The 22,328-nt window shown below is 40.9% G+C and overlaps 1 protein-coding gene across 6 annotated transcripts in view; it reads left to right on the top strand.

Moving 5' to 3' along the window:
- The window catches only part of RAF1 (Raf-1 proto-oncogene, serine/threonine kinase), a 38,017-nt gene that overhangs the window by 11,137 nt on the left and 4,552 nt on the right, over positions 1-22,328 (top strand). For 3 of the 6 annotated variants that reach the window (XM_033517525.1, XM_033517521.1, XM_033517526.1), the window contains exons 3-15: positions 7,141-7,356; positions 8,063-8,175; positions 9,182-9,284; positions 10,832-10,989; positions 11,895-11,993; positions 13,433-13,586; positions 15,031-15,090; positions 16,866-16,893; positions 16,985-17,112; positions 18,159-18,276; positions 19,501-19,585; positions 20,450-20,626; positions 21,421-21,467. In XM_033517525.1, the coding sequence (XP_033373416.1) occupies positions 7,150-7,356; positions 8,063-8,175; positions 9,182-9,284; positions 10,832-10,989; positions 11,895-11,993; positions 13,433-13,586; positions 15,031-15,090; positions 16,866-16,893; positions 16,985-17,112; positions 18,159-18,276; positions 19,501-19,585; positions 20,450-20,626; positions 21,421-21,467 (1,477 nt within the window). In that variant the 5' untranslated portion in view covers positions 7,141-7,149. The remainder of the gene's footprint in view (positions 1-7,140; positions 7,357-8,062; positions 8,176-9,181; positions 9,285-10,831; positions 10,990-11,894; positions 11,994-13,432; positions 13,587-15,030; positions 15,091-16,865; positions 16,894-16,984; positions 17,113-18,158; positions 18,277-19,500; positions 19,586-20,449; positions 20,627-21,420; positions 21,468-22,328) is intronic. The other 3 variants (XM_033517523.1, XM_033517522.1, XM_033517524.1) reach the window with 3 other exon arrangements.

Below are 22,328 nucleotides of genomic sequence, written 5' to 3'. Positions count from 1 at the left end.
AGCTTGAAATCTGGGCTGTTCTCGGTGCTGCTGTGCTCAGTGTTGCTGCATTTCCTACACATGCCCGAGGGAGGACAGAGCCAGGCATTCTTTGTGCTGAGGTTCTCAGTCACTTTTTTGTTTAATCCTTGAGAACTCGTGTGGGAAGGGCATTTGGTGGATTGCTGACATTTGAGTAACTTTTTTCATCTTTGCCTGTAAAGTGGATGAGTTCCAGGCAACTGCAAACGCAGTTTGGGGCTTTCAGACTGGGAACAATTGGAGCATGAACAAGTGCAGAATGCAAATAGGAACATGGCTGGGAAGGTGCACTTGTTTGAGAGATTAGGGGGAAAAAAAAGACTTGTCCAGAGTGTTTTGACCATGAAAGTCAAAACACTTGTAGTCCCATTTCTGTCTGCAGTGCAAGGCCCATGTTGGAGAGATCTCTCTGTAAATCTCCCCTTGGAGGATTCTCCTGAGAAGAATTTAATGTTAAGGCACAGAAACAAGAAGTGTGAGTGACAGGACTGTCATATAATGTGATTCTGATACAGTCAGCTATAAAAGCAGTGTTTGGTGCTTTGCTTTTCTAGTAATGAGTTTGAGTTTACTGAATTAAAAAAGGAGCACGTCTTAAAAATCACTTCAGCTTTAATAGTCTTCATAATGTTAAGGGCACACTAGATAAAAAATTATGAAATATTGTACTAAAGAAAAGTGGAACTTCAATTCCATGGCAGAGTTGTGGTGCTTTGTAAGCAAAACTTGTACAAAACGTATGAGCCCTTTCCTTACTTGCCTTTTCCTTTCCTACTGTTTCAATAGCAATTCCATAAATTTGGTTGTGAATCTATATAAACTTTACAGCTGTAGGTAAATCCAATTTAGAAATACTCTGACTGATGAGAAGCACCTGCTGCATTTTTCTTTTTACTTGGGATTGTTTTTTTGCTTTGGGAAAGGCAAAGCTTTGGATTCTGTATCCCTCTTTTAGACACAGGGTGTTCAGTGCTCCTGTTTCTCTAATGTAAGAATTGTGGTTTTGTGGGGAAACTTTGAGCTCCACATTTGAATTTCATAGAAATACCAGGTGGAAGGAAATGGGTGACTGACATGGGAATGATCTGTTTGGAAAGAACAAACCAAACAGATCTTCTGGGAATTGGCTGGGAAAAGTAGCCTGGAGCTATTACAGCCAACAGAGAGCAGGCACAGGGTGGCCAAAGGTGCAGATTGTTTTGGTGACAAATTCCTGCTAAGCAGAGCCCAAAGTACAGCCTGCTGCAGCCAGGGAGTCTGACTGGGTTTGTGCTTACCAGCCAGAGTTTGAATCTGACAGCAGCTTTTAAATACAAAAATATATTAATCTTGCAAATGAGTAAATCTGAAAGCAGGTTGAGAGTTTGTATTGCTTATGTCCTTCTTAGTGTAGGACCCACTTGTTGGAAAACCAGAGTTATTTATTCCTGAAGGCTAAGTAGTGACTGAGACCAGAATACTTTTGATAAGTGAAGAAAAAGAGCAGAAAAGAAACTTCCAAGATCAGAACAACAAAGGCAGAAACCGTATGTGTTTCAGTTGTTTTTTGTTCTGTTTGGTTTTTTTCTGGAACGCTGACATTGCCTTCTGTTAATTTTTAATTTTTGTCAGTTGTCATAGGGAGGAGTTTGTTTTTTGGCATTGATCTCTTAAAATGAAGGACACATGAAGGAAAAGCATCAACCTTGTAGATGTAAGAGGGATCTGCCTGAGTTGTTACACTGATCCCAACTCATGCCCTGCATTCATATTTCCATCGATCACAGCTTTATTTATTAATACAGGAATAGGTCTGTATTTATCCTTTACTGCTCTGAAAAAGCTACTTATAAAAAATACTGCTATAGATTACAACAGAGATTTGTCTGGTTGGAATTTCTGGTTTCCCCCTAGATAACTGGTCATCCAAGCAATATCAGATCACTTAATTACTGCATGGGAGAAGAAAAGGCTGCAGTTAAATGGATCATTGATCTTTTTGTGTCAGAGATGAAAACTTTGCTTCTAAGCTTCAAGCTTCTATTTACTGACAAAAGGGTTCAGTTTGAAATGGATTCTGGACTTTGTTCTGTGCTGTTCTTTGTAGGTGTATTCCAGGAAACACGAAATTCCATGAATTTGTGTGGATGAAAACGGCAGCACATGTGTGTTGGCAAGGGGAAATGTTTTGATGTTTTTTTAAAAGCTTTGGGTGCTTGTTCCAAAAAAAAAGAAAGGACAAAGTACCTAAACTCTGGAGTGAGAGTTCAGCTTTGTAACATGGGAACTTTCAGCCTAACTCAATTCCAGTTTTGTCATTCCTTAGGGTGGGAGACTGAAATTTTTAACAGTTCAGACCAGAAATTTGTCCTGCTCTGACAAAAAAGTCAGAGTCATTTCCAATACCTTTTGAACTGGAATGAATGACATGAATGTATTGATTGTATATGAGTGACTGATCTCCAGGAATTTATTCCTGTCAGATGTGCACATTCCAGAGCTGTTCCATGCTTTTGGTTTAATACTTGTTCCAATGATTCATTAGCAGAATCTGTAATGTGTGCAAAAAGCATTCATGAAAAGTGCAATTTTGGTCACAGTTTGCAGAAGTCCTGGGGGACTTGTAGCAGTAAATAACATTATTTTTCTGCTTAGGCTGAATATTTAATATGAAGTCAATCAGTATCAGTTTCCCAGCAGTCCTGGATCTACAAGGGGACTGATGTACTTTAATATCTTAAAATATTCTTTGAATGCTGCTGTTGCAGTTTGTCAGTTGGAGAAAGGCTGTTTGAAGTCATTTTCATGAAAGTGATGAGCTGCAGGAAGATTTAAAGAAAATTTTTAGAAATATGCATGAAAACATCCAGCTGGCAGTGGATTATTTGAGCATGGCATAAACATAAATCCAGTATCTGGTAATGATTATGTTTCAGAAATATGCTTGTAATTAATTTAAAGAGAGAAAAGCTAGTTTTTCTGGAAGAGACAAACCCAAGAAGACTATAGTTATGAAGGCATCATTGTAAAATCTTTCCTCCTTTATTTTAAATTAAATTTTTCTTTAGAACAATGTTTCAAATATCTTTACATGGCAGTAAATTGCTGTGGATGTTGGGGGAGCTGGAGTAAATGAGTGTAGTAAGTAAAAATGACTTTCTTCGATTATTGCTTGGAGCAAAATACCCAGAGGGAATAAAATCGCTGCCAGAGCCCACGTTACAGGACACTGCAGGGTGGGCTGTGCTCTGCACATGAATTACCTGTTAAGGTGGACTCAAACTTTTGTCCAGAGATGTTCTCCCTGCTTTGTTCTACTGTTGTGCTGGTTCAGGGCTCTCTGAGAGTCAGAAATGGGGTGTGGGTGTGCAGTATTAGGTTGGGGCTTTGAATGTTACATTCTGTCAGCTCCAAGCTCGTCACTTAGGTGCCCTATTAATTCTCTCATACCTGTGCATGCAGTGAGCTGCTGGAGTTCCAAGGGGATGGTTTTGTATATATTTATATAAATTTTAAGCCAGTTTTCTTTGCACTGGAGGGCAGGAGAAAGGTGTAAGTCATTCAGAAATCAGCTCCTAAGGAGCAGCTTTCCTGACTGACTGTTCTTCCATGATAATAATCTGGAATAAGGTTTGAGAATGAATGTGGCTGCCTGTGCTCTGCCAGAATTTGAGTGCTCTCAACCAGACTGTTCATGGCCCTGGTGAAGAGGTGTTTTTGAGGCCCTGGAACCTCTGGCATCCTCAGAGGGCTGTCTGAATAGGTGCAAGAGGCAGCAGCAGGACAGTTTGGGTTTCTCCAGCAAGCTGCACCTTTCCAGCTGCAAGCCCTTGTAGAGTGGATGCCAGAGCAGGTTTAGCAACTTTCCAGCAGGGATTCCCTGTCTCTCCCCAGGAGACTCTGAAGATCTGTTCAACTTCCCTTTCTTCCCCCCTGCCCCTCCACCCTAAGGCCACTTGGCAGGTTTTTGTCAGCTCCAGGCCAGGTCTGACCTCTGTTCTCATGTTTTCTCTCTCTTCAGTGCTGGCTCCTCCCTGAGTGCCCCAGTAGCACCCAGAGCCCTCAGGTTAGGGAGGAAGGAGAGCTAAAGGATGGTGTGTGGTACATCCATTTTCTAGGAAAAGAACTCTCAACATCAGTGAGCAAACCCAGGCTGACAGGGACTCGATCCTCAGCCAAAAGAGATGGCAAAACCCTGCTGATGGCAAGAGGGAGCAGGGCATTGCTGGAGGGGAGGACTGCACCAGACATGCCCACTTCTGGGACTTTCCAGCACTTACTGAGGCAAAGATCCTGGGAGAGAAAGATGCAAATGCCTAATTAAAGATAGAACTGACATTTTGGATCTACAGAAGGCTGATAGCAGTTGCTGTCTGTGTTTTTCTGTGTGTGCAACAACCTTAAAATATGCATTGCTGAGCTCTTCCCTTCAGTGTGCAGCGTTTGGGAGAGAGAATACCCCAAGAACAGGGAAGTAACTTTTTGGCTATGAAGCTTATCTTTTGTCAAAATGCAAGTTTGAATTCTTTGTCATTTCCTGCTTTCTCTGGAATTTTTCAGGAAATGTTGGCAGTGTATCAAAATATTAAATATAAAGGCTGTAATGTTGGGGTTTTGTCAACTTATATCAGTGGGGACAAGGAGGTTCTGAAGGCTGTTCTGTTATTCCTTAGCTCAGCTCAGGAGAAAAATCAAGTTGAGCTCCTCTTTTTTTTTTTTCAGTCTCATCTGCTACCTGTAAAGGTGAAACAAAGGAGTTTCCCTTAAGGGGAATAAGTTAGGAGAAACTCTCTGGGTTTCATCTTTCCCCTCTTATCTTAACAGTTTATCACAGTTTTTATTGCTGCCATCTCAGTAGTAACTCTTTCAGCTACCATGTGCATTATATGGGTGTTGTAACTGAACATACCTTGTTTTTCACCTCTGCCTAGGAACTGTGAGATGTTGTAGGTGCTTATGTGTGGTGAACTTGGTTGGATTCCTCTCAGTTTTATCTCTCATTTTTCAGAATGTCTCAGTGTCTCCCTATTCCCTTTTTACATCAAATATAAAACTCTTGTCATTTATGTGCCACAAATTAAAAAAAAAAAATAAAAATCCAAGTAGCTCAGTCCTGTTAGATGATTTGGCATGGAGTTTAAATCTTAGTGACATTTAAATATTTTGAACCTTTGGACAACTGGACCTGCCCAGCTGATGGATTGAGAAATGGCAGGGATTGGCAGGAGGTCAGGTGAGGATATGTTGTCACTGTGTACCTTGTCAGTGAAGGAAATATTCAGGAACTGACTGGAAGTTCCTTTGGAGGCTGAGGGTTCTGCTTCTCTGGGCTTTGCATGTAAAGACTTCACCTAAACCAAACATTTCTCTGGAATTTTGTTGTTATATTTCCTTTCTGGCTGCTGATCAGACCTGGGTTTAGGTCTGGACCAAAGTTATTTGCAAATCTGCTGTGGCTTTTCAGAGCTGTGCTGTGAAGGAAAACACTCTGAAATTCAGCTTATCCTTCTGGGCACCCCAGAATGGACACTTAACATTAGTGGAGATCTTTTTTTATCCAAGAATTCCATTGTTTTAGCTTTTCAACTGAAACAAACACTGTTGGCTTTTCTCTGACATAAACATGAGGAAATGTATTGGAGGGTTCAGATAATTTGCAACAAAGGAGGTGCAGGACCACACGTGAAATGAGACTTGAGCAGCTGCTGAGAAGTGTTCAGTCATGGAGTGTTGAGTGTTCTCAGTTGGGTTGTTCGGTTCCAGTACACACTTTGGTTTGCCTAATTTTGAATAAGATGTTTGAATATAATTTGGAGTTCAAGCTTCATTGCAGTTGGGCTAGCTGGGGAAAATATCCAATGATACCTTTAACTTTGTCCCTGCATGTGCAGAAATGTGTGCTGGTTTGGAAGTGTGCAGGGGAGGGAGTTGTTGGTGTCCTTGCACTGGAAGATGTTTGTAAAATCATAAAACGATTTGGGTTGGGAGGGACCTCAAAGCCCATCCAGTGGCACCCCTGCCATGGCAGGGACACCTCCCACTGTCCCAGGTGCTCCAAGCCCTGTCCAGCCTGGCCTTGGGCACTGCCAGGGATCCAGGGGCAGCCCCAGCTGCTCTGGGCACCTGTGCCAGGGCCTGCCCACCCTCACAGGAAGCAATCTCTCCCAGTATCCCATCTGAACCCCCTCCCTGTCAGTTTGAAGCCATTCCCCCATGTCCTTTCACTTGTAAATGCTTTGTAAAAAACTCTTCATCTTTCTTGTTGGCTCCCCTCAAGTACTGGAGCATTTCAGTTGGGTCACCCTGGAACCTTCTCTTTCCCAGGCTGGACAATCCCAGTTCTCCCAGGTTTTATTTATGCTGAAATGTAACTGAACATAGCGTGTGTGAGGGTTGAGAAATTTTTTTGCTGTTTCACACTGTGGTAGTAGTAAAAAACTCCAAATAACCAAAGCCTCAAAATCAGTGATAAAAATACATTCTTTAATTAATTCTTTTTATTGTAATGCCTGTTGAGTCTTTACAGTCTGGGCTAATGCTTGTGTGGCATTTCTGGTTTACAGGACTGTAGTGCTGGTCTCTTACAGAGCTCTTGACTCTCGTGACCGGGGAGGGTCAGGTTGGATATCAGGGAAAGGTTCCTACCCCAGAGGGTGCTGGCACTGCCCAGGCTCCCCAGGGAATGGGCACGGCCCTGAGGCTGCCAGAGCTCCAGGGGCTCCCAGGGATGCCCTGGGTGGGATTGCTGGAGGCTCTGAGCAGGCCCAGGGGTTGGACTGATGATCTGTGTGGGTCCCTTCCAGTCCAGGATATTCTCTGATTGTGTTCTGGCTGCCTTTCTGAAAGCCCTTCAGACACTCAGTGTGTAGATGAACCTGATGAAGTGCTCCTGTGACCCTGAGGTGCGGTGGGAGGAGTCACACATATGTTCCTTGTGCTCTGTTGGTGTGTGGGAAGTCAGATGCTTTCAGGAGTCAGCTGTGGGTGAGCTGCACCCTCATGTGTAGCTTGATCACATCACAAGGCAGTGCAACTTCAGATGCTTCCAGAAGAGCCTGAGGTTTGTTGTGTCAGGAAGAGAAAGCACCACTTCAGAGCGAAGGACATGGCCATTTCCCTGACTCTCCCAATCTTCCTTAGGCCAGATCAATGGAGCACATCCAGGGAGCTTGGAAGACCATCAGCAATGGGTTTGGACTCAAGGATTCTGTCTTTGATGGCCCCAACTGCATCTCCCCGACCATTGTGCAGCAGTTTGGTTACCAGCGCCGCGCCTCCGACGATGGCAAAATCTCGGATACGTCCAAAACCAGCAACACCATCCGTGTTTTCCTGCCCAACAAGCAGCGCACCGTGGTGAGTCTGTGCTGCCTTCAGCTCAGAAATACTGTCCTGTTCCCACTGCTGACACTGGGATGTGGGTCTGGCATGGGAAATGCCTGGCTTCAAAAGGGTCTTACTGTGGTTAAGCGATGGTCAGCAGTTGGTGGTTTTAGAGGATATATTTTATTGTAAACATACGCTTATCTGTATTTTGAGAAGCTGTATTGCTCTGCCTCAATGCTGTGAATTTTCTAATGCACAAGAGCATATTCCACATTAAAAGTCATTGTTGGCTGACCTAAACAATGGTGCCTGCATGACAATTCTGTCATTTTCCTCCTCCTTTTAACCCCCACAATGAAGTGTGGGGGTTAAAGCCGAAGTGAAACTTCTTGAGGGAACGCTTCTTTTCAGTTTCTTGGAGCTGAGTGTACCTAATAATAGTCTTACCCAAAGTTCCCTGAAATCTAAATTAAACCTTTTTCTGTACTTGAGGTAACTCAATTTGCCTGCATTTCTATTCCTTGTGTAAAATTGTATTTCATAGAAACTCAGTCGTTGTAAGAAACTGAGAAGTTATGAAATGGCTTCAGAATGTCCTTTGGAGGGCACACAAGTGCACTTAGTGCAGTTTTCCTGGAATTTCTAAAGAAAATGGTCTTTCTCTCTTGGAAAAGGTTAAAGAAATTGTGCAGTCACTGCCTAAATGTTTTGCTGCTTTTTTTCCCTTTGGTCACAGGTGAATGTGCGAAATGGGATGACCTTGCATGACTGTCTCATGAAGGCACTGAAAGTCAGAGGTCTGCAGCCAGAATGCTGTGCAGTTTTTCGACTTCTTGCTGAACCAAAAGGGTAAGAGTGCAGGTTCTTCCCAGAGAATGTCAAAATCTTGGGTTTGGAACAGCAGCAGTAACGTTTTCTTCCCCTCTTGCTAATTTCTTTTAAAAGCAGTTTGGTTGTGAAGACTTCCTGTTGCTTTCTTTGCCCTCTTCTAGGGTAACTCTGTCAGCTTCCTGTATATTGGCAATTTCATTTTTGTTTTAAAGCTAAATATTGAAAATACTTAAAATGGAGGGGTTCATTCAAGTGCTTGCAACCCCCTGGTGAGGGTTTTGCCATGCTCTAGATGAAGTGATGCCTTCCTTCATATTTGAGGTGCATTTCTGTGCCACCTTTGTAGCTGGTAAATTCAGTGTCAGTGATCCTTAGTTCACTTCCCTGAATGGTTCTGTGTGCTGTGTTAAGGCTCTTCATTCCTTTACAACTTCCCAATGTTTGGATTTCAATCTCAGATATTCCTTATTTTTTTTGTAGGACCGGGGATGCTGCTATTAAATACCAAATGATTGTTTTACAAGCTGAGGGAGTGAAGGTATCTCATGGAGTTAATGCACTTAACTTCAAACCTCCTAAGGCTTGGGCTTAAAGCTCCCTGCAGCCTCAGGCATTTGTGGGGCTGCATCTCTGAGCAACTGAGGCCATTCTGGGGTCACCAGTCAGTGCCCAAGCACCTGATAATGGTTTTTGTGTCACTGAGGCTGTCACTGATAATTTCTGTTATATTTATAAGGGTATTTCTGTGACTCCATTAAAGCTTCCAGGTGCTTTATAGCAAATATTTTATAAATAAATAATGTGTTAAAAATGAGTAGAAAAAGAGGTGACTTGCAATGTATTCCAAATTGCTTCTGATTTTTTGAGTGAAAGACACTGAGATCTATCTAGCTCGCTGTAAGAGGTTAGCCATGCTTTTTTGGGTATTTGTTTTCATTTTACTCAAGGAAACTCACAAAACATAGTTGTTATGAGGCCAGACTTATCTCCAAAGTGATTTTGTTGTCCCCATTTTCTCTTTCAGAAAGAAAGTGCGTTTGGATTGGAACACAGATGCTGCGTCCCTGATTGGAGAGGAGCTGCGAGTGGACTTCCTTGACCACGTCCCACTCACCACTCACAATTTTGTAAGCTTCTCCTGCTCTGTATACTGGTGCTAATTTTATCAGTTGAACCACAGATTTGGCCAAATAATGTTATGGGCATTAGACAGCTTTTGGCTTTCTGGACACAGGGATTTTCAGAAGTTGTGGTTGATTCTTTCACCCCTGTTCCACACAAATAACATCCCCTAAGTATCAATTTGCAGTGAAATGCCACAATTATATTTATTACACTGGTGCTCCCCAGGTGTCAGAGACTGTCAGAGCTCACATTGTGTATATTCTTCACAGGTCTGATGATTGCCATTTTTATTTTATATAAATACCAATGTCTGTAACTGTTCTGGTAAGATACTCATGTCTTTAAAGTCCAGGAAAGGGAGAAAATTTGCATTTTCAGTCACTGGCTCATCAGTCAAAAAACAAGCTGGATAAGTTCAGCAGCTTTATTGTACTGATGGTTCAGTATTTATTATTTGTGCTGGATATTCAGGGGTGCTGTTAATTCTGCAGGTCATGACATTATTTCGTGAGCTAATGCTGCCTTGTAATTTGACAGAGTGTTCTATGGGGGAATGAAAGGCTTTACTTTGTAATTCCTTCTCATAAATGTATTTATTCCATACAAAACAAATAAGTGGAAGGTAGTTTTGTGCTTTGTGGGTTTTTTAATTGTTAAAAATTTTTAAAATTACTTTTTTTAGGAAAAAGATAATGCCCAATTCTGAAAGTTTTACATTGCGTTATTGTCTTCTCCCTGGGAAGGAACTCTGTTCCCTTATTTTAGCTTTTTTCTTGTTTTGTTCTAGAAATACAGTCCTAAAGGATTGTCATTTACATTCATTAGAAGGATTAGGATTTATTAACAAAATCTACATTACATTTAAAAAAACCTACAGAAAATATCATCTGCAGTTGGTCAGCAGAAAATAAATGTTTTTCTGCAGATCTGGAAGAAGCTGAAATTTGGAGCCTTCCTCTCCAGTAGATTCTGGAGGAAGAAACCCTTTGGTTCATTTTCATACTTTTTTATACTTCATAAGCTTTTACAAAAACAAAGTAGGCTTCAGTTTAAAAAAGCAGAAATTCATTAGATTTTTCTGATTACTAAGGAATTTATTTCTCATGCAAAGGATATTGGTTAGTCATAAACACCAAGAGTTTTGGCTAATAAAAAAAATGAGGTGGGCCTTCCAGTCTGATCCTCTTTCAGCTCTTTGGTGCTGCTGAAAACAAACAAAAACCCCAGCTCTTGGCTCACACAGCTCTGTCACCTTGCTGAGCAAAAACATTGCTTTTGCATTTGACAGAACACTTGTCCTTTTTTTGTTTTTTCCCTTGTTTTATTTTTTTGTAAATAAAGCCTTCAGTGTTTCTAAACTTTCCAGGTTTCCAACCAAACTGGAAATCCATGCTAGAATATTTGAGTATGGTTTTAAGCTCTGTAGCAACCTGGGGGCTCTCTGATGGCATTTTAGCTTGGTTATTTATTTCTGTTGGGCTCTCAAGATCCAAATCTCAGTTAATGAAGAGATAATTAGCTCAGATTAATCACTTTCTGTGTTTCCCAGGCTCGGAAGACATTTCTGAAGCTTGCCTTCTGTGACATCTGCCAGAAGTTCCTGCTCAATGGCTTTCGGTGTCAGACATGTGGCTACAAATTCCACGAGCACTGCAGCACCAAGGTGCCAACCATGTGTGTGGACTGGAGCAACATCAGGCAGCTCTTGTAAGGACTGCTCCTTTTTATTGGCACCAGCAATTCTGGGTGACAGCTGGTTTTGTATCTCTGATCACAGAGATTCTTTTGGGTTGTTGGGAAGGCAGTCCCTGTGCTCAGTGTGCAGAATTGTGGATTGATCTCATGAAACAGCCAGCAATGAGAGTCTGTTCCCAGGGGAGAAGGCCATGCACATCAACTGCATTTTGTTCTTGCTCTGGATTTTAAAATTCTGGGACAAGCAAACAAACACTTTGAATGAACAGGCAGTTGTTCCAGTGCCCTGTTTGAACAGGGGGACAGCAATTCCTCTCACACAACACGTTAGGAATAAACCAGGCCATGATTCAGTTGGATTTTAGCTGTTGGAAACAATGGTGTTCACCTGTTCTACACCTCAGCTTCTGACACTGGTGAGAAAACAGATGGAGGATAATACTTTCCTAATACCAGTCACAAAAAGTTGAAAATTATTATGTTAGAAGCCCTTTTATGCTAAAGTGTTACAGCCTGTAATTGTTTTTATGTGTCTTAGTGGTTGTGTTTTTTTATAACTAGGTCATGTAGTTCTGCATTTTCTCATACTAAGGAGTGCAGGATGGCTTGTGCCACTTGGTGCTACCTGGCTTTAATAGAACTTAATTGTGTCAAATACCCTTTCAGGAAAATTTGAAGTATGATACAAAAAGATTTTGTCTCTCAAGTTTTGAAAGAACACGTGGAACTTTTCTCTGGGAGTCTGAAGGCAGAGGTTTTAGTTGTACAGAGGAAAAAAAAAGATGTAAAGATAGGAATGTGTTCATGAAGTTAATCATGCTGCAAAGAAACAGCCCTTTAAAATTTCAGCTTTCAAGAGCATTGTACAGGAGGTAGTGTAGCAGTTGAAATTGTAATTGTTTTTGTTGATATTTCAGATTGTTCCCAAATTCAAATATCAGTGACAGTGGTGTCCCTGCACTACCTCCCTTGACAATGAGACGGATGCGGGAGTCTGTCTCCCGGATACCTGTTAGGTAAGCTTGTATTTCCTGTCATTTCTCCTTTGGGAAATACACTTCTTTCAAAACAATCAACCCAAAGCAACTAAAGACCCCCAGCTCCTCCAAAGCAGAGCAGTCTGATAGAAGGTTGGGATGAATGTGCAAGGCAGCAACACCACTTCATCACAGATGATTCTTTCTTGTTCTTAGATCCACCAAAGTATTGATTTGAGATTTTATATCTTCAGTTTTTAGCCTTAAAATTTTAAGGCAGAGTATTAAAGCTTTTTGGAGATCTTTGTTTTCCTGCCTAAGAAAATCCAAGGCTCCCTCTTGGCATTTTTGTCAATTAATTTTGTTTTATCTGATCAGGTAGCATGCATTGAGGGTTTGTGTCTCATGGCGGATGATCCACATCCATAAATAAAAGAATGCTCTGATATTATGATGACAGATAGGAGTTTAAAGAGACAACAGTGGGAACTGAAAATATGCTCCTCTTAAAGAAAATTCTGATACCTAAAGAGAACATTCCTGTAGTTTTAAGTGCTGATATGAAACCTGTCTCCCTTTCCAAGGGGCCTGTCCCCTGACCCTAACGTGTGCCTGTATTCTTTCCCTTGAAATTCTAGAGGCTGAAGAGAGCAGGCCAGCTTTTGTTTTTTCTGCACCCATTTGAAAAGTCTGGTCAGGAATGAGGCACAGAGCACGTAGCTGACTTGTAAATGGTTATATGTATTTATTTCTTTATTGTAATGGGAACTGCATCAAGAATTGATCTTTGCCGTCTTACTCTTATTTCCAGTGTTGTTGAACAGTGACTTATTAACTTTATAGATGTTTTGAAGGGTTTTGTGAGGGCTGGTCTGTTTCAGTTAAGAAACATTTGTGTTCAGGGATCCTTATGGTCTGAGTGGCCTTAGCTGTGATTTATAACTCTTTGTTGAGCTGGATTTTAGTCTTGGCCTCCTTTTAACTGGTGTTGGGTTTCATGACTTCCTTGCTGGCTGTTCTGTGCAAACCATTGAACAGTCTTGCAAAGCTTTACAAATTCAGGGCTTAGCTCTTAAGCTGTGCATTTAACAGGCTTGAAATGAGCAGTTTGTTTAATTTCACAGTCCTGAATTCATCTCTCAGAGCCAGTATTTTGTCAGTGTATTAAATGTGATTTGATGGGGATTGAGGTGAACTGTGGCAAAACTTGTAGCAGCAAAGACAGACCTCAGCTAAACACACTAATTAAACATGTGAGCTGACAAGATCTTCAAGTTTTTCAAATTTATTTCTTAAATTAAACTGGGAATGATTCAGCTGACCAAATAGTTGAGTTGATGTGTAAATCCCAGCTTTTTCTCTGCTTGGAATTGTTTGTGTGTTGCTTTTGGGCAGGTTACATTGAACAGTGTTTTTCACTTGCCGGAGGGAAAAGAAAATAACCACAACTCTCCCTTTTGTCTCTGTTTCTTTCTCAGCTCCCAGCACAGGTATTCTACACCTCATGCCTTCACTTTCAACCCATCCAACCCTTCCTCTGAGGGCTCTCTGTCCCAAAGACAGCGCTCCACATCCACCCCAAACGTGCACATGGTCAGCACCACGATGCCTGTGGACAGCCGGATCATCGAGGTAACGCTGGGGCAAAGAGCACAGAGCTCAGCTAAAACTGCCACTGCCCATTCATAGGCACTGGGTGCTTTTCCTTCCTGCCTTTCCTCTCATTTGCTCACTGTTTGCCTCAGTTGGCTGAGTGGAGAAGAGTTTGGGAGACACATTTGCTTAAGAAGTTAATTAATTCTTGCAGTCTATCAACTTTGCTGGAGTAATTGATAAATTCTAGGGGTGTATAAAGATGGGGTAGAGCTTAACAATTAAGCTCAGTTTTGTGAAGGAATACATTTTAGACATGTCTAAAAATGTTCTTCTGAATTTAAAAGTTTTTAAAGATTTGGGGGTGGGGCTGGTGTTAATTTTAAATCAGACTAAAGGTGCCCTAAGTCTGGGTGTAGTTCTTGGACTTGGAATGCTCAGGTCAAAGCTTCCTGGTCATCTGTTTTGTGTTACACCTGTATGGAATTAATGACAGTTCTGGGCCTGTGGGCTGAAACCAGCTCTATCTGAAACTATTTCTGCTGTTCTTGCCTTCAAGCACCTTTTTCTTTTATTTTCTTACCTTAGACCGAGGGACAAATTCTCAGGCCTAAAGTGGCTGGGTTTCTTTAATTTTGTTTTCTGATAACCTTAACAAACTGGTGTGCAGGAAAGGCTGGCAATAAAAAATGCTGAGATGCAGGACTTGGAAAAGAGAGCAAGCACTGTTTGTTGCTTTTGCCTCTGGAATGGTTTAAAAACTCTGGAGGCCATGCAAAAGCCTTAGAGTGCTGAGTTCACCTGCATCTTCAGCTGGTGGTTTATGGGCTTGGTGGAGATGCTCTGAAGTGAGTTAGAGAATTCCTCTGGACCTTGGCAGCAGAACCAAAGTGCCCTGCAGCCCCAAGAAGCATTTTTGATCAGAGGCTTTCAGCTGGGTTTATGGGGAAAGGTGTTTTCCCTTTCTCTTTGGGTTTCTTTGGCTCCCAGCCCTTTCTGCTGCTTCAGAGGCCTGGCTGGCCATCTTTGTTGGCATAAACCACAAGGAAGCACTCAAGAAAATCTGAATTACTGACCTTGGTAGAGTGATGAGTCTTTAAGGAGAGATTGCTTTCTTTATTCTTTTTGCAGAGTGGTAAAGACATAAATACTTTCTATTCTAGCTCTTCACATTATTATAAAAATAGTTGATATGTCCTGAAGGCTTTTAAAAGGCCTCAAAGCAATGCAGAAAGAAAGTAGCAGAGACTTTCCAGTACACCAGGAGAAAAAAACATCATAAAAAAGTGGTTTACCCAAGGATAGATCCTAGTGAACCTCTGGCTTTGAGCAGGAATACTTAAAAATTGTACTGCACTTAATTATCATTTATCAAGCAAATTAAGTTACTTTTTTCTTTCATTTAGCCTAACATTTATTTTTTAAAAATATTTTTTTATACTTCCTCTGTTCTTTTCTTTTATCTCTTACTGTGTTGGCCTAGAATAACAGCCTGAATGCTTCTCCCAGCTCCTGGTGCAGACGCTTTTGTTTGAGGGGAAGAGTAGGTATTTCCTTGGTGCCTTTTGTTTTCTTGTGATTAACAGGATTGCTATAACTTGTAAGCCATGGCAGTGTCCACGTGAAGTGTTTAATCTGGAGCTGATTTGATGAGAATCTTTCCAGCATGTTTTTACTCAAATACTGAGGCTGTTAATTGGAAGAGGCAAATTGATAAAGAGCTTCATGTTGAGTTGATCTGGCTGAGTTCATCCTCCTCTGAAAGTGAATAGGCTTGGATTAGAATGCATTGGGTCACACAGCCTTTAAAGCAAAACCTTCTCAAAACACATCCATTGTGTGGCTTTTTCCCTCTGGAAATGTTTTCTATTGACTGTACCCATCCAAAGCCCTGAGATTAAGAACACGTTGTACTGTTTTTATTTCCCATCAAAGTAAAGTTGACAGACTACAGCACTGGGGATGGTGTTATTTGTGTTGTAAGAACAGCTCTAAAGAACAGGGGGTTTGGTTTGTTTGCTGTTGAATTCAGAAGCAAATAAGCAAATATTCACATCAGGATTGAAGCTCAAAAATACTTTTTCAAAGTAAGAACTCCATATAGATAAGTATGAGAAACAATTTAAATTCTTTTGTTATCCTTTGCCAGCTTCCTTGAAAGCAGTTACATTCTCTGGCTGATGTACAAAACCAATCACCTATTATTCAGGTTCTGAAAGGTTTTTATTATCCTTAAAATGAACAAAAGTGATAAATTGAAGAGTTCTTTAGTGGTAGTTCGTGCAGATTTTAATCCACTCAGGTGTGGAGCAGTGGGTATTGAATAAGAGTTCTGTACTTAGTCCAGCCTGGGTGAATGCAACTAATTAGCTAAAACAATGCATTTCATAACTGAATCTTTGCTAAGGATAATGATAATCTTAATTTGAAACTGTGGAGTGGAATGTGGGCTTGTTCTGTCCTCCTGTGAAATCATACATTTATTATTCTACTAATTAGTTAGAGAGTTTGAATTGACTTCTGTTAACTTTGACAGTGTTTAACCTCTCTGTAGTGCATGTTCTTGCTTTGTACTTACACAGTCCCTGGATATTTTCCCTTTCCTGTTTGTACTTTGGGATAATACAAGTGGCAGGTGAGAAAAGCTGTGCAGTGCTGTTTGTCAGAGCTTAGTTCTCTCTTGTGCATGGCTGTAGAGTTGTGTTGTGCCCGTGGCATGAGGTGACACTTGTGGCACTGTCCTGGTGACCTGTGGGAAAACACTGCTCAAATGCCAAATTCCCTGTGGGAATGTGCTTGGGAAAGGAGAGGGGTTTGTGCAGGGGCACTTGATGTAGCCTTTTTGAGGGGTTGAAGTAGTATGTAGAGTTATTTCACAATGGATATTGAGTTGGCATATTTGGGGGGGGGTTTAAAAGTCCTACTTTGAACCTGAAAAGCTTTTGGGAGTTGTCCCCTGGGGACAGAGGCCATCCCAGGAGCTCTGTCCACACCTGGAACACGAGCATGAAGTGCAGGGGGAGTGAAGACAGTATTGCTGCTGGTGGTTCTTGTTTTGTGTCCTTTTTTTCTCTTTCCTTTTTGGTAGCGGTCCTTTCAATATGCTGTGAATCTCTTCCCTGTTCTGTAGAATTCACAAATTGCATGGGTGTCCTGCAGGATTGGTGTGATGGGAAAATCCCCAGTCCTGGAGCTGTTGGCCAGTAACTGTATTGCACTTGACCAAAACTGGCCCAGCAATTTCCACACCAGCCCTGCTTGTTCCTTTGTGTGCTCTCTTATATTTATTAACTTTATTATCCATCTTCTCTGTTGCAGGATGCAATTCGAAGCCATAGTGAATCAGGTATGGTTTCAAAAATTTAACATTTTCTAATATGATTTGATTTGGTTGTTTTCTTGTTCATAAACTGTTTCCTTGTCTTTTTATCTTAAAGCCTCACCCTCTGCTCTGTCTGGAAGTCCTAACAATATGAGCCCAACTGGCTGGTCTCAGCCTAAAACCCCAGTCCCAGCCCAAAGAGAGAGAGCCCCTGGATCTAACACACAAGAAAAAAACAAAATTGTAAGTATGGTGATATTTGTTTTAATTAAACAGTTAATGGTTAAACTGTGCTGGGTGGCATGGTATGTTGGGATCAATTTCTGCACTGAAAGGTGCAGGTAATATTGGGTTGCCCTGCAGTGTGTATGCAGGAGCAATTTAATTGTAATTAATTTGGGAATGAGGCCATTATTGCCCTGGGTTATAAATACTCAGAGCGAAGTGTTCTGGGTTGGAGATGAATTTCAGGCAGTGGTGTGACATTGTCAGTGCAGGTCCAACGATTACCTTTTAAATCTTTAGAGGTTGCATCTTTTTGATTCAGTTTTAATATATTTAAAATTTGCTTTATTAGCACTATTTGAACTGTGATGTTTCCATAGAAAGTGGATATTGACAATGCCTTTGTTTTCATTGGAAAGTCAAATGTCTCAGGGAAAACCAGATTTTACAAAATGAAACTTTTCCCTCAAAGATTTGATTTAATCTTAGGGGTGGGGGGAAAGAAAGAAGAGTTAGAATAATAACTGATGATACCTTAAAATTTTTAAAGGTTTATAAGCTTTCAATAAACTGTATTTTCACAATGAAAATACAGTTGCTTAGTGGGATTCACAGTTTTTTGCTCACTTAGACATTTGAGAATTTTGCCTTCATGTAAATGTTTGGCTTATTCCATTTAAATATGTAAGAGTTCCAGAATTCCAGCATTGTAATTTTGAAAAAAAACACTTTCTTAAATATTTCAGATGTTTTTAAATAATTGATCATAAAATATATGTTCCTTTTAGGATCTCAAATTAGGGTTTAATTTTCTAGTGCAGACATTCATGAACTTCATAAGCAGCTCAAGACATCCAAGAAAATGTGCTGATTTGTTGTTTGGGTTTTTTGCTAAAATCTCTTACCACCCCTCCCAAACTGAGCAGAAAAACAAAATTCCAAACTGCAGGACAAAACCCCTCAAGGTTTCAGGTCATCTTGAAAGTGTGTGAAGGGAGTTAATTTTTTTTTCTGTGTATAATGCAAGTGATTAAAAATTAAATCCCTGTGAATTGTTGTTACAGAGGCCTCGTGGACAGAGAGACTCCAGTTACTACTGGGAAATAGAAGCCAGTGAAGTGATGCTCTCCACCAGGATAGGCTCAGGCTCTTTTGGGACAGTTTACAAGGGCAAGTGGCATGGTGAGTCTTGATCTGGGGGGACAGCAACCCAGGGAAAATGGATTTAGGGCTGCTGGGTGCTCATCTGCCTCCAGAGGCACCAGGCAGAAACAGGAGCTGCTTTGTAAGAGCAGCACTGGAATTGGAGCAAAGCACAGACACCACAACCTGAATCTCAGCAGCTGCATCTCCATTTTCACTCCACTGATCTCTTCATTCCCATGTTCCACACCAGCTTGCTTTCTGAAAAGAGTTTATTTTCTGTTAGCAGGGAAATTCCACAGCCTGCTGTTAAATGATATTTACCTTCTTTTAAAACCTTTGTGGTTTAATTAGCATGCTTCATTTCAAGGTGGGAGGGAAAGGAAGTCAGCATAAATTGAGGAGTTTTTTCAGTGAAAAAATGCTTAATGTGAGAGTTTGATCTGTAGGTAGTGGGAATATTTTGAAAACAGGCACCCTGCAGAGCTGCAGAATTTGTTTCTAAATTCACAGCTTGTGATTTTGAAAAGAGAAACACAAAAAAAAGCCCTCCAGGCCCTAATTTAAATAGCAGTATTGTGAGAAAAAGAGCTGACAAAACAAATCTGGAAACTTACCTGCTGCTCTCTATTTTTAATGAGTGAACACTTGCCTGTCTCAAAGCTCAAATACTGTCAGCAGCAAGGGAAGCACTCTTGTTACACTAAAAGTAATGAACAGTTTCTGATTTTCATAATGGAGCTAAATTGGGACACAGAAATCAAGAGGAAAAATAAGTTCAGTAAGGTTTCATAATAAAAAATTAATATTAAGATTTAATTTTAATAGAACATTCACACCTCTTCAAGTATCAAGAATTCAATTAAATTCTGCATGAAGGAGAGGTGTGGAGTTTTCTAATGTGTTCAAATGAAGTTTATATATATATAAACACTTCAAAATTTAAATTTGATAGTAAAACCACAAAGGTGTGTGTACATATATCCTGCAAAAAGCACTCTAGCCAAACATAGCCTTTAAAATTAGAAGGGAGGTGTGTGAATAATTAATTAATGACTTTTTCCATTAGACTGAAATTCAGGTAAATTATAATTGCTTGATACCACAGAAATTTGTCTGCAGGGAAATCTTGACCTTTCTACAGATTAGTAGAGGTGTGCTGTGCACAAATGAGGAATTTTAATTACCTTGTTTATTAATGCCATTTTGAAAAGGAAAGGAAAGCTGCCTTTTCAGTAACTTTTGTGGTAATTTTATTTCCAGGGGATGTAGCAGTGAAAATCCTAAAGGTTGTAGACCCAACCCCAGAACAGTTTCAGGCTTTCAGGAATGAAGTGGCTGTACTGAGGTGAGTTGGAGTTTCACTGCTAAATTCTGATATTCCAGGTGCTGCAGTTGACTCCCAGCCCTCCTTGGAGCCTTCTGGCCTAATGTTCTGTGTGTGATAGGCACAAAAAGCAGATTTCCAGAGAAGAATAAAAAAGACAGTCATAGTTCAGAGTATTTTTGTGGTCTCTTAACACCCACTTGTTCAGGCCACACTGGGCAGTAAAAGTGAGGATGAATAAATTCTGCCCTAATCATCACCACCAGGCAAAATACTTCAACTGTTCCTCTTAAAATTGCAGCATAATAACTTTTCCCCCCCATAACACATACACTGACCAGTGAAACTGTTTTCTGTTCTCAAATCCTGAGGGTTTGTAAGTGTCTAATGACGTGTCTGGAATGTTACTCCTGAAAAAGAACCAAGTAGAGACATAAAAACCATCTCCTTATCTGATAATTCCTTTAGGGTTTATAGTTATCCTTTGGTTTCCTCTTTGGATTCAGTCTGCTACCTAAAGCTGGCACTTTTTCCCAGCTTTCAGGATGATTTCTGTCACTGCAATATCTTCTAATACCACTTGCAAGTGTTACTGTTGCTTATTGATATGATACCATTTGAATTTTCAGACATCCTTTTCTTAAATGTTGAATTTAAATAACTAAAAGGAAGTATTGTAACTAAAAATCAAAGCAAAACAGCTGAAAAAAAAAAGAAAAAGAACAGCATCTGTGGTGTATTTTAATTATTTGTAAGCCCAAATTTCAGTCACATGTTGACCTAGGACTCCAGAGATGAAATCCATTTGGCCAGGAGTGCATTTTGAGAAGCCTTTGAAGGCGTTTCTGATGCGGACACTGATTGCTCTTGGTGCTGCTCTGTTAGGAAGACCCGGCACGTGAACATCCTGCTCTTCATGGGCTACATGACCAAGGACAACCTGGCCATTGTCACGCAGTGGTGTGAGGGCAGCAGCCTCTACAAACATCTGCACGTGCAGGAGACCAAGTTCCAGATGTTCCAGCTCATCGACATCGCCCGCCAGACCGCGCAGGGCATGGAGTGAGTGGGGTCCCCTTCCCTCCCCATCCCTCAGTACAGAGTGCTGAGATAGCTCAGCTGGGCTCAAGGAGAGATTCTTCCCTCAGCACTGCTGGCTGTAGTTATGTTTTGATTTAGTTCCTTTTCCCCCATGGATTTTTGCCTTAGGCTCGTGTCTTTTATCAATTATATTTTCTCTATTTTATCTGCTTTTGCAGCTTGAGGTCTTGCTGTGGTGCAGCAGATGAAATCCTAAATACAGAATGCAGGGGCTTTTCCTCCCCTGTTACTGGAACGCTGCAGTGTTTGACACACACTGATTGATGCTTTGTGAGATGAGATCAGGGGTGGCTGCTCTGTCCCAGAGGACTCACCCAGATGTTTTTGGAAGCAGTTCCAGCTGTCTGAGTTGCTCCAGGCCCCACCTCTCTGCTTTCAGCCCTTGTTCTGATGCTGAGAGCACAGAAGCAGCTGCTGCTGCCAGAGCTCATTCATTTTGTAGATGAGGGCCCAGGTTTCCAGTCAGACAGGAGAAAACTGGGCACATTTCAGTGCAGGCAGTTGGGAACAGTCAGCTTCAGCACAGGCTGCAGATTTCATGGGTATGAGGACAGTCCCAGTTTTCCAGGGTTAATGGAACTTGTGCCACTCTTTCCTGACATTTCTTTACTGCACAGCTCCATTTCTTTGTTCCCAGAGCAGGCTCATGGAAAGCCAGAGGTGTGTGAAGGGATTGGGTGTGTAATAAACTGGGGGAGTGAGAATGCTCTTTGTGAGCAGCCCTGCTAATGGCTCTTGTGCTTTTCCCTTCACAGCTATTTACATGCAAAGAACATCATCCACAGAGACATGAAATCCAATAGTATCCTTCCTGAAGCTCGATTCTCTGCAGGGAGGGAGTGATTTATTGTTACTGTGGAGCTTTCTGTGGGGGTTGCAATAGGTATTTTAAATATATTTATATCTCTAACTACTAATGGGCAATCCCTGTGATGAGCTAGGAACGACTTCCACAGAACATCTGGGCTTGTTTACCACACTTGGGATAAAGATGTGCAACAGTTGTGCTCCAGAAATCTCTTATTTTACTTAAATGGGGTTTATTCAATCCTCTGGTACCCAAATGCTGCTTTTCTCATTGATGGGAGGTGTGTGTGCCTGTTCATCTGTGTGCACACATGGATTTGTTTCTTTTTCTTGTGGTTTTTTTAATACATTTAGAACTCCTCACATAACTGGCAGAAATGAAGCCAAAAACGTTACTTTAAACTCAAGAAAAGGCAGCCTTTTACCATTATATTTTGTGCAAAAATATCTATTTAGTAACACATCTGGAGTGAAAATGTTGGGAGCTGATGCCTTTCACCTTTGAAATGCTTAATTTTGCAATTACCAGAACATCCATGGAGCTACCAGCAGGAACTGGGGCTTCCTTCCATCAAATGTGAGCAGGATGTTTTGGCAAATGTCATCATAAAAAAAAATCTGCCAAGTTCAGTAGTTCCAGAATATCAGTGGATTCCATTTTCAGTTAAAATAAAAAAAAAAAAACAAACCCTAATTATTTTACTGTAAATTTGATATTCCTAATAAAGACCATTTTTGTGAAATAAATTAGCTCTGCTCCTGACACAGAAATGAGGAGTCAGTTATGTTTATATTTCTGAATTATCTTTCTTAAAACATTCCTAAGTGAAATCATTCAATGATATCTTCTTAAGAT

The sequence above is a fragment of the Parus major genome, chromosome 12 (genome assembly GCF_001522545.3).
Source record: "Parus major isolate Abel chromosome 12, Parus_major1.1, whole genome shotgun sequence".
In the NCBI taxonomy this organism is placed as follows: Eukaryota; Metazoa; Chordata; class Aves; order Passeriformes; family Paridae; genus Parus; species Parus major.
This window is presented reverse-complemented; position numbering and strand designations above follow the sequence as displayed.